The sequence below is a fragment of the Lissotriton helveticus genome, chromosome 3_1 (genome assembly GCF_964261635.1).
Source record: "Lissotriton helveticus chromosome 3_1, aLisHel1.1, whole genome shotgun sequence".
NCBI lineage: Eukaryota > Metazoa > Chordata > Amphibia > Caudata > Salamandridae > Lissotriton > Lissotriton helveticus.
The window spans coordinates 1,442,092,573-1,442,104,848 of record NC_136061.1 but is presented as its reverse complement, the minus strand read 5'-3'; the positions used below and the strand labels follow the sequence as shown (position 1 = coordinate 1,442,104,848).

The window sequence follows — 12,276 nt, the reverse complement described above, 5'->3', positions numbered from 1 at the left end:
GGACAGACGTCTATAAATAATTATCAGAAAAGAAACGAAAGCCTATCTCAGCTGTCGCTTTTAGTGAAAGTTTTAAAGTACAGGAAATACTTGGGTTTCAGCTATATATGTAAGAAATATTGCATCTAATGTTCACTAGTAAGACCATAAGGTGCCTATTATGCCACAAATGTGTTTGATAATGGTTTTGGCTTTAGTCATACTTTCCTGAAATTAACAGACATTTCTGCAGTGGAAAGTGATACATGACTCTATTTTCAAAACATACAAACAACTGTTATCTTTATAATTTATCATTAGCAATCAAGATACTGCAAGCACAAAGACAACAAACATTGGCAAAGCCACAGGTCTGCATGTTGCACAGAGGTATGACACACAGTCAATGCACATTTGTGCATGACCATGTTTGCATGCATTAGCACTTTAAAGCCAGACCTTCCAGTTTTGCTAATACCTATTTTTGGGCAGGTTGTTGAAAACATACAAGAATGGACAAGTAAGTTGTTATGGTGGTTTCTTTCATGGATAGTCTGTTCATTGCAGACATTCATTCCCTCGCCTCAGCTTAAAAGCATGTGATTCAGCCATATAAATCAATCTTCAGCTTTTATTACAGCCAGGATACAATTGTTACATGGGACTTCAGGTTGTCGAAGATGTGCCCTGCAGGAAGCCAATAATTTGTACATGTTTGTGATGCCCATATGGTTGAGGACTCTTGGTAAAATGTTGTTACTCCTGTGCTTCAAAACCTAAACCTTGGCACCTCTCCCTCATGCTCTGTGGAGCTGATATTTCTTGCATTTAGTATTACTAGACTTATGAATGCACAAGCAATATCAGCGTGGAGGTCTCCTGTCTTTCCAGAAATGGTGGAAGCATATTTTTAAAATGTAATGCCCTCAAACACAGTATGACTTCGAGAATCAGAAGTCTTTCGACATCATCATACCTGGGAAAATTTTGACTCTACTGCTGACATAACTTAGGGCCAGATGTAGGTAGCCAAATACCGGTCGGAAACGGCCGAATTCGGCCGTTACCGACCGGTATTTGGCTACCGAGATGTAGGGGGACTGTAACGCTGCAAATCGGTAATTTTACCGGTCGGTAAATATACCGGTCGGTAAATTTACCGACCGGTATATTTACCGACCGGTAAAATTACCGACCGGTATATTTACCGACCGGTAAAATTGATATGTAGGTGGGACTCTTCTGAGTCCCACAAGGCCTACAAAATCGGTATTTTACCATCAAATTGTATTTGATGTTAAAATACCGATTCAGGTGTGCATGCACATGTGTGCATGCACACCTGTGCCATATGACAGGCAGACCTGCCCTTAGGGCAGGTCTGCCTGCCATATGGCCCCCGAACCTTTTTTGGGGGTGCCAGAGGGTGTCAAAGTGACACCCCCTGCACCCTTGTCAAAATCGGTATTTACCGATCGGTAAATACCGACCGGTAATGCCCCATTCATTTCTATGGGCTTCAAGGCCCATAGGAATGAATGGAGCATTACCGGTCGGTATTTACCGATTCGGTAAATACAGATATTTACCGATCGGTAAATTGGAACATCTGGATGTTCCTACATACCCCCCCTTCTTATTTACCGAATCGGTAAAATTCGGTAAATAAGAATCGGTAAATAAGTTTTACCTACATCTGGGCCTTAGTTCCTTAAAACCTGACCTCTGTACCTGGTTTGCAATTGCAGCTTGTGTTCCGCCAGAGCGGCGGGGTAGGAAAGGGCAGGGGGGCGATGGATGACAAACAAAAAAGGATAAAATATATCTGCTGCATCACTGCAACTCTGATCTTCTGCTCCGTCCTCACCTGCAGAGGCCCCCAGAATGCCCTGCAGCCAATCCTGACGATGCTTTCATGCTACTGGCATGCTGGTGGCAGCTTCAAAGCAGCATCAGGATTGGCCAGAGCATCAATGATGTGCACTCCCAGTAAGACTGGGAGCTTGTGCTTGCTGTCTCCAACACAGCAATGCAGCTCGGGTTGGAGATAGCTTCAGTGTGCAAGTCAGTTTGGCCATTCTGAGACGTCCTGCCAAACCCACATGCGCACTGACAACAGTGCCATGCTCACCCCTCCCCCTACATGATGGCCCTCAATTAGGCCCTGCCCCCAAGACTTGGCTATTGAAAGAAAAATCTAACGATATTAAACACTTTCATTCTCGTTTTAATTTTTAAATTGTTGAGGCTGGTAGAGGGGACAATGCTCCTCCGCCGCAGCACAGGAACTGCAACTGCTTTTTTGACTACAATTTATTTTTCTCCTAGATTACCCCTTTCCTTTCTCTGTCTTTTTTCTGTATTTTCATTTTCCTTGTTTTTATCCTGTCCAACTCGGGCCCCAAATGGTAACATGCATAATGTAGTTTTAGTTGCATTTCAATTTCCAAGCAATGTTTTTAAAAAGCTAGTCGAAAATTAGGGCGATGATAAATCATGAATGTATTCTCTCATCACTGGGAATTTGTTTCTTCTTTTTTTAGCAACTGATATATTTCCAGCAGCACTTGAATTCATATACCCACATTAAAAGAGTAAGCAATTACACAAATGTTGTTTCTTAAATGTATAGCTTTTCATTACCATTCATTTTTGTCTGAATCACAGTTGCAAAAGTGTCTCAGGTCCAAACAACTTTCCTCCAGTCCACAAGAGCATTGTTTGATTCCAGGAAGTGATCCACCCCAGTAAGTTTGTTTTTCTCCAGACTGGCTAACCCACCAGGTAAACGGAGTCCCACCTGCAGGGGAACAAAACATATGATAACATTGAATACTTATGCACCTAGGAAGATAGTAAAAGGGAAATTTGAGGTATTTGGAGACGTGAGTCAATTAGTGATTTAATTTTCAAAATACTAGACATACATTTGTGTACTACTTTTGACGTTTTCAGCTTATACTTCACTGATAATTCATTTATGGTCACAGTCTTGAGATTGGAAGTGTAGATATTGGGAGTTTACTCTATGGCAAAATAGGGTGCGGTATTCACCTTTCAAGGTAAATACCATTAACTTGGAGTGAGGTATCTACCTTTTCTGGAAAATACCCCCTGTTATGAGTTTTCAACTTGCAAATGAGGATTAACATGCAGAATCGGTACGTAGTAGACATCATTTTGCACGTTTAGCCTTTTTTACAAGCCTTTTCATCCCATACTAGGTTTGACCTCCTCTATCAAGGAAAAATAACAAGGGTGTGAAAAATTACCACACACATTATAATTATAATCCCTGTGCAAACAAGTGTTTGCATGGGGATCTGAATTTTGTCCTGAACTTGTAATGAGGGTAAATGAAGATGGTATGTTCTTGATGGATTACACCATAATAGGCCTTAATCAAATGATAGTTTCCCTACAGACCTCTTGTGACACTAATAAATTGCCATTAATACTAACAAAATAGGAGAAATGGTCCTTGGGGAAAAATGGTAGCTTTTTCAGTTGCTTTCAGGAAGGAAGTTGTGCAGTCATGCAAATGTATAGAGATTTCCCCAGAACTGTCATGTTTTGGGGATTATCTCATAGATTGACTCAATATGTGGTGGGAAAGTAACTCCACTCATATGCTTGCGAAATATTGTTTCTAAATGGGAGTATGGGCTTTGATATGTTAGAAAGTAAATCTTTACGCAAATTCATCTGCCTAGCAACTCTGTGGTTGAAACTAATTGGTTAGACTTAGGTATGACCTAAAGCTGGCACAGTCTAAACTTTTGAGGTACATTCATGCTTTAGGAAGAAGTCAAGATGATAACACTGAATGTATGTCAGAATTTGTAGATATACATATGGGCATATTTACAAGGAGACTGCATAGCCACTGCGTCAGTGCAGAGCCATATTTACGAGGCCACACAAAGCCACTTTACATGGCTTTCATGGCCTCGTAGATATGGAGTAGGCAAAGCAGTCCAAGTCACTGCATTGCCTTATCTGCATCAAAGAGGCATTCCATGGGCATTGCGGTGGGTGTTACCACGCATCCCCCATTGATTTTAACACATTCCTAGATTTACAAGGACTTGTAAACCTGGGAATGCATCAAAATCCTATGTCTCCCCAGGGGAGATGTAATGAGGAGAAATATATGTATTTCTCCTAGTTTTCTCAGCTTTCCATGTTTCCTGCGTTCTGCAGCACACATAGGGGAAAAATGCCTCCATTTATTGTTTTTGTGCAGGAAGGTGTCCATTCCTGCACAAAACACTCATTCCTACAATGCAATCACCATTGTGTAAGGGTGCCTGCATTGGTACTAGGCAGTCAATTGTGTGCCAGCACAAAGGAAATGGTAGGGAAGCGCCATATTCTTTTATATATCTGACGCACCCCTGCCCTTTCCTTATGGCGTAGCGCGGTGCCGCGTTGCATTAGTTTGTTGAAAATATGACCCATAGTGTTTCCTGAATATCATTAACAAATACATCATCCCATTGTGTGTAGATTCTCTAGTAACACCAATGGTCAATATTTTTGTTAGCAATATGTTGAACATGATATCTATATCTGTCTATACTCTGACAACGATATTCCGGTACCAAACCAAAACAATAATTGACAAAGGTAATAGATCTGGCGCTTGCTGCCACAAGTTTGGCTTTACACATGTTTCTGTTAAGTAAACAATTGAAAGCAGAGCACAACAAAAAATAGAGCACAGCTTGTTAACCAATGCTTGTGTTGTAATGTGATAGCTCTGCAGAACAGTGCTCCGTAAACATGAATCCCACAGAGACAAAATAATATGGGAGTAAAAATGCTTTGCGAACACATACATGCAAGCATTTCTTTTTAAATAAGCACAATCTGCCACTAAAAGTAGAATCTGAAGAAAATCTGTGAAGGAGCACTTGGTTATTATTATTTTGAAGGAGCACTTCATAAATCACAAACTTTGAAGTACTGCACCTCTTCAGTGCACTTAAGAAGGCTATCAGAAAGTGCTCATTTTCCCATACAATATAAGTGGTACTTGAAAATGCTAGTAGTTACTAATATAATCATACCGAAGAGAAATTAGCGAATGTTTCTGCTCAATTTAGAGAGGAGGTTAATTTCCAAAGCACTAAATTGTAAACCGTCAAAGAACAAGCGTTTTAAAACAAACCCATACTTTCAATAAGACAGGTATGTTCCAGTAGCTGTCTTTTTTTGATTCCCGTTTATTCATATGTGTCAGACAGGCGCTGCTATATTTTTCTCCATTTTAGATATTATATGTTCAAACTGGCTATTGGGTCAGCAGGCTTAAGGGTGAGATTGTTGGTCTTTTTGACTGATTTTATTCTGTACTTTGTTCTTTTAAATAAAGGCTTTTTCACTTCTCTTTTACGGTTGAGAATCTTACCTACTAGTGGTCCACCGCGAGTGTTCATCCAGTATGAGAGGAGAGAGTTCTATAGTGGTATTTCATTTCATCTCTGTTCCCTTAGCTGGACACCATTTTTAGGAGTTTGCCGTTCAGCTTTTCTGAGCCTCTGGTTGATTAGGGATATATTGCAATAGACATCAGGGGGCGCAGCGGACCCGCACAGCGGGCATACCAAAGGCAAGTCCGTCTGCGCCCGTTCTTGGCTGGATGACAACACGACCCCTACCCAACTGATCAAATATACAAGAGAAGAATTGTAGGTAATACAGAAAGCTGCTAATTTGATCCTTTGTCAACCCCATAACCTATCCCCCAATTTAGAGTGGTACAATTGTCGAGCCTGCAACTATGATTTAAAGGACATGTATACAGATCAGCAGGGCCTCATTAGGTTCCTAGAAGCCCTCACTGGGACAGCAGAGAGGCAAGCCTTAGGGAGGAAGTTATCATGTATACCTCTCAATGTAAGGTCCCTTATTAAAAATAAATATGAATTTGCAGACTTTATGATTAAACACAATCCAGATATTGCCTTTCTTACTGAGAAATGGGCAGATAGTTTTTCGGACCAGGACATTAATATTGCTATTCCAACCAAATATAACATTGAAAGACTGGACAGAATAGATAAGAAAGGAAGGGGGGGAGTCGCGATTGTATTTTGCAGCCCAATTAAAGCTACATTTCAGCCCATATTCCATCTGGACTGTGAAGCACTGGTTTTTAGCCTGAAACTGAATCATTTTCATTTTTCAGGGACTTTTAATTTATCATCCACCAGGCCCGAAGGCATATTTAATTAATAAAATTCAAGACTTTATGGAATCATGCATAAATTACTCTAAATTTACGTTAGTAGGCGATTTTAACTTCTACCTGGAGCTTTTAAATAACTCAGATACGAACCACCTGGTTGATACTCTTAGGAGTTTCAACCTACATCAGTTAATAGGAGAACCGACCCATCTTGCTAACCGTACTCTGGATGGATTATTTACTAATAACCAAGAGAAAAAAGTAGAGAAGGTATTGTCAGTAGTATGGTCTGAGCATAAGGGCATCTCTTTTACAGTCACATTTCCCTTAAATAATCAGATGGATAATAATAAACCTAAAATATTTAAATACCGGCCCTGGAAAAATCTTAGGGCCCGATGTAGGTAATTTCGATTTACCTACTCTTAAATACCGAATCATACCGATTCGGTATTTAAGAGTAGGTAAATATGAAGTAGGCAGATGTAGGTAAATTTTCTTTTTAAATTACTGAATCTGTATGATTCGGTATTTACCGATTCGGTAAATACCGAATCAGTATTTGCCATTGATTCCTATGGGCCTTGAAGTCCATAGGTATTAATGGCAAATACCGAATCGGTAATTATCGAATCGGTAAATACCGAATCCTGCCAGGGGGAACGAGGTGTCACTTTGACACCCTGTAGCACCCCAATGTCAGGCTTGTGTGCCATGTGGCACACATACATGCCCTAAGGGCATGTCTGTGTGTCACATAGCATAGGTGTACATGCACATATGTGCATGTACACCTGAATTCGTTATTTACCATGCAATAGTATTACATGGTAAATAAGGAATTCTGAGGGGCCTGTGGCACTGTTTAAAGCGCCACCTACATCTGCATTTACAAATTCGTTTTTTTTACCGAGTCTGTATTTACCAATTTGGTAATTTTACCGATTCGGTAAATACAGATTCGGTAAAAATACCGAATCTGTAAATACATGACCCCTACATTGGAAAAGGAATTTACCGGTCGGTAACGGCCGACCGGTAAATGCCTACCTACATCGGGCCCTCATAATGTTGAAGAACTGAGGGACATTCTTTCCAACACATATCCAGCTCTAGATAACAAAGTGAATAACGCTGCAATTAATTACACTGACTGGTTAAGCTCAGCAACACTGAGGCTGGTGCCTGAATAAAATACTTAATAACTGAAGGAAAAATCCATCAGCTCCATGGTTTTTACTAGAATTAAAGGCTCTTCAAGTTAAATGCAAGCATCAAGAACATTTGTGGAGGAAGGAATACTGTCCAAATGAACAGGCCAAATACAAAGAATTACTTGCGCAGTATACAGACCTAATCATATCAGCTAATACAAAAAATGTATCCGAAAACATTAGCTCAGCAAAAAACATAAATATGGAACTTTTTAAAATAGTTAGATCATTGCCAAAATGGAATAACCATAGTGCTTTTAGGCTAGTGGAATCTTTTTGTAATAAGCTAGCAGACTTAGGGCCAGATGTAGGTAGGCAAATACCGGTCGGAAACGGCCGAAAATACCGATTTTCTGCCGTTTCCGACCGGTATTTGGATATTGAGATGTAGGGGCATGTTAAATTACAGAATCGGTAATTTTACCGAATCTGTAATTTTTCCGATTCGGTAAAATACTGAATCTGTAAAATTACCGATTCTGTAATTTAACATGTAGGTAGCACTGTAATCAGTGCTACAAGGGTTTAAGAATTCGTTATTTACCACCAACTAGAAGTTGGTGGTAAATAATGAAAACCCTTCAAAAAGCATTTTTTTTGCTTTAAAAAATTTGCCATGTTGCAGACATACATGCCCTAAGGGCATGTATGTCAGCAACATGTGCACCCATGCACAATTGGGGGTTGCAACAGGGTGTCAAAGTGACACCCTGTCCCCCTTGCAAATTCAGTAATTTTACCGAATCGGTATTTACCGATTCGGTAATTAGCATTGATTCCTATGGGCCTCAAGGCCCATAGGAATCAAAGGCAATTACCGAATCGGTAAATACCGATTCGGTAATTACCGAATCATTCCGATTCGGTAATTTCAAAAGTGAAATTACCTACATCCCATTTACCTACTCTTAAATACCAAATCGGTATGATTGGGTATTTAAGAGTAGGTAAATCGAGATTACCTACATCGGGCCCTTAGACTTCTTTCAGTCCAAAGTCAACTTCATTTTTCAAACTGTTTCACCTTCTCAAAATATGTTAAGTACAGGCGATGCTTCAATCTATGCTAAGAAGTTGGAGCTACAGCAAACTTCTAGTCCCCCAGCTAAGCCACAATTTGGACGTTTTTCTCCTTTCACTAAAAAAAAAGTATTTGTTTTATCAATCTCATTAAAGCTAGGGCTCCATCGGATCCTTGCCCACCTCAGGTTCTTAATCAAGTAGCATATGCAGTTGCCGGCCTACTCAGAGATTTATTGAATGCTATATTGACCTCAGGGCGATTTCCAAATATATGGAAAGAGGTGTCCATTCTTCCATTGATGAAAAAACCTTCAATGGATCCAATGAAGGTGGAAAGCTATAGACCCATATCCTGCCTACCTCTCTCTGCTAAAATATTAGAGAACGCAATGAACGAGGAAATTTGAGCTTTTCTGGATGCTAACTTGTTGCTTGATTCATAGCAGTATGGTTTTAGAGCTAACCATTGCACATAATTGTCCTTTTTAGCAGCCTCAGAGGAACTAAGAATGGTAATGAACAAGGGTGGCAAAACTGCATTGATTTTATTGGATCTATCTGCTGCTTTTGATACGGTTCACCATTCACTTTACTGATTAAGCGCCTACAGCTGTTAGGCTTTAGAAACACGGCACTAACCTTGTTGAGCTCATTCTAGAGCAACAGCAGATAAAGATGGGGGACACGAGTTCGACATCTTTCTCCCTTCCCTGTGGTGTTCCCAAAGGGGTTTTCCCTCAGCCCCGTGCTGTTTAATATCTATGTTAGCCCTTTATTAACCTCATTCACAGCTTTGGTTTAGCAGTATTCTCTAACGCCAATTGGATTCAGATCGTGGTGTCTATTTAATCTGATGTAAATAAGGAGGCAACAAATTCTTGCAACTGTATGTCTCAAGTTGAAATTTGGATGCATAATGATTGTCAGAAATGTAATTCTGAAAAAAACAAGGTGCTGGTGTTTTTTGGTAAAGAGGCCACATTCTGGAATGAGTCGTGGTGGCCATCGACCTTAGGCACTTTACCAGTCCCGGTCCAGAAAGCAAGAAATTTAGGAGTCATTTTTTATACAAATGTATCCTTTTCTGAGCAAATAAATGCAGTCTCGTCTTCAGGTTTCTTTGTGTTGAAGGTTTTGAAGAAAATCTTTCCATTTATCCCCTTTGACCTTCAAAAAACAGTGTTAACAGCTTTTATTTTCTCGAAGCTGGACTACGGTAATGCCCTGTATTTAGCCGCTCATAAAAATGTGGTTGAAAAACTGCAGTCTTTGCAAAATGCAGCGGCTAGACTGCTGTTGAAAATCCCCAAGTTTACATCTGTATCCCAATCATTGCAGGGTCTCCACTGGCTGCCAGTGAGAAAAAGGATTGTCTTTAAGGCTATATATCTGGTCCATAAGGACCTTTAGCGGACCGGTCCAAAATATTTTCAGGACCGGTTCTCCTGGTGGTCGCCCAAGCAGGAACCTCAGATCTAGCTTCTCACAAACAATAAATATTCCGAGATCAATCAAAGCTAGATGGGGAGCCAGAGCTTTTTCCATCTGTGGTGGAAAATGGTGGAACTCTTTGCATCCTATCCTGTATCATCAACCATTCTTGATGCAATTTAGGAAGCAGTTGAGACCAGGGGCGGCTTCTCCGCTATGCAGAGGAGTGTCGCCCCATTGCTTTTTTTTTAGGCAGTAGGAAGCAGAAACCAAAATTGATAATACCCTTGCATTATTATCATTTTAATTCTGCTTCTTACTGCTTTGGGGGTGAGTGAGTGGGCGGGGCTGCTCTGCTCTTTGAGTGGGGCAGAGTGGTTTGCCCACTTAAGTGTTCAATGACTGTTTGGTCGGCCCTCTCTGGCCACCCAAACCAGTCCAAGTCCAGACCCCCATTCCCTGGTTGAGCGTCAAACCAGGTTTCTCAAAACCAATCACAATGCTGCTGCAGTGTTGTGATTGGTCAGGGGAGCCTGGGTGCGCACCAATCATACCGCTACACTGCGGCATTGTAATTGGGTAGTGGGGTCTGCTTTCTGTTCCTCGATGTGCTCAAGGAGAGCAGGAGCAGAGACGCGGGACCCAGCTGGCCGCACGGTACACCTGCTAGCCATGTCGGCCATCCGTTTTTGAGATTTGGCTGTTTACCACAGCTCTGGAATAAGCTGCTGTTAGAGTTTAGTATCGTTCTGAAACCACAACTAGTTTTGTTTGCACTCCCTTTAGCACTAAGATACCTTAGGTTAATTGTGCGCTATATAAAAATATTTCACGCATTCATTCCTTCATACTAAAAACGGTTCACTATTAAAACCTCTTAACTTGAGAATGTTTATGTCACTACTGCAGTTCCAGATTGTGTTCTATCATTGCTGATTCACTAACAACCTCTATGTAAAGCACACTGCAACAGTAAACAACAGGGGTGAATATGCTGTCTAAACTGAGGAACTACTTGAAGTTTCTTTAGCCACACCCTAATTTGATGATCGCATTTTTAACTGTGTACACATCAATGGGTTCAAAACATACCATACCCCTGCAGTTCAATCACCTAGTGGAAGGCCAAAATGGGGGCTATGTGTCTATATCTCAAATTTTCTGGGGGCATACACTACTGAAATGGTTAGCTCTGAAATTTATTATCAAATCGTCTTGATACATTTGGATGTCAACAGTACGCTGGCTGTGATCAACTTTTACAAAAGTGTGGAAAAAGCCCAGTTGGGAGGTATCCTAGAGAAACTCAGTGGGGATATCGCTAGCCTAAACTCGAATACTAAACTGGAGATAATTCCCATCTGGAGTGGGGACTTTAATATTAGGCTGTGCCCGCTTGCTGAAATAGGGAAGTGTGGCCTTACTTTAAGATGATCCGCCGATCCACTTTCAACATACAGATAAAGGGGAACTGTTTAATGAGATTATGTTCAAACATGATTTGAGATTCACTAACATCTTATGCACACCGAAAGTGGAGGAGTTTGGAGCCACCTTCATTGGAAGAGTTGCCAGATCAACTATTGACTTTATTATCATCCCAAATTGCTATGCAACCCTCGTAAAAACTTATGACATCCATCAAAATGTCATGAGTGATCACCTGGCATTAAGTGTGAGCATAGCTGTCCCAAATTGAGCTCCTGGAAAATTACACGATAATACTACGCGGGTTAAGAACATAGATCTGGGTAGGAAAAACAGATATACTATCCGTTGGGCGAGTCGGGATACGACGGAGTTTAGTAAAGTAAATGTCAATAAAGCATTAGACCCAATCCTAATATGTCTAAGTGACTGCCCTACCCACGAGGAAGTGCTAAACGCCTTTAGTAGCATCACCGAGGTGGTTAAAAACATATTGACTTCAGAATGTAAAGGCTCGCGTAACTCTAAGAAGGGCTGGTTAAAAAAAGAGTGTACTAAAAGCGACTCAAATTTAAAGAAAGCCCTACACAGAGTGGTAAGGGACAATTATGAGATTAGGGCTTGCAGAAAGGCGTACAAAGCACCAGAAAAAATAGGATGAAAGAGCTGAAAGATAAGGCTTGGAAGAAGCTTACCGAAGTAACCGAGCGCAAAGACAGCCGGAATTTTTGGCTGGCAGTAAATGCCCCATTCCTCAATAGCAAAATAGACGCATCATCAATTGAGGTGGCCATTGAAGAAAGAGTCTGGATTTACTTTTTTACTAATGTTTACTCAACACAGAGGACAAACGAAGAAACTTCCCAGACCTATGACATTGATGGGGCAGACCAGCCTTTTTCGCCCATCGAGTTCCACATTTCACTCCAAGACGTTAAGACCGCTGTCAATGGAAGTAAGAGTGGTAAGGCTGCTGGTCCCTATGGGATACCTATCGATCTTTACAAG

The 12,276-nt window shown here is 40.8% G+C and overlaps 1 protein-coding gene across 1 annotated transcript in view; it reads right to left on the bottom strand.

Annotated features, from left to right (window-relative positions):
* The window catches only part of LOC144824265 (contactin-associated protein-like 5), a 1,259,345-nt gene that overhangs the window by 288,159 nt on the left and 958,910 nt on the right, over window positions 1–12,276 (bottom strand). The window contains exon 14 of the mRNA XM_078683400.1: window positions 2,623–2,779. Within this exon, the coding sequence (XP_078539526.1) occupies window positions 2,623–2,779 (157 nt within the window). The remainder of the gene's footprint in view (window positions 1–2,622; window positions 2,780–12,276) is intronic.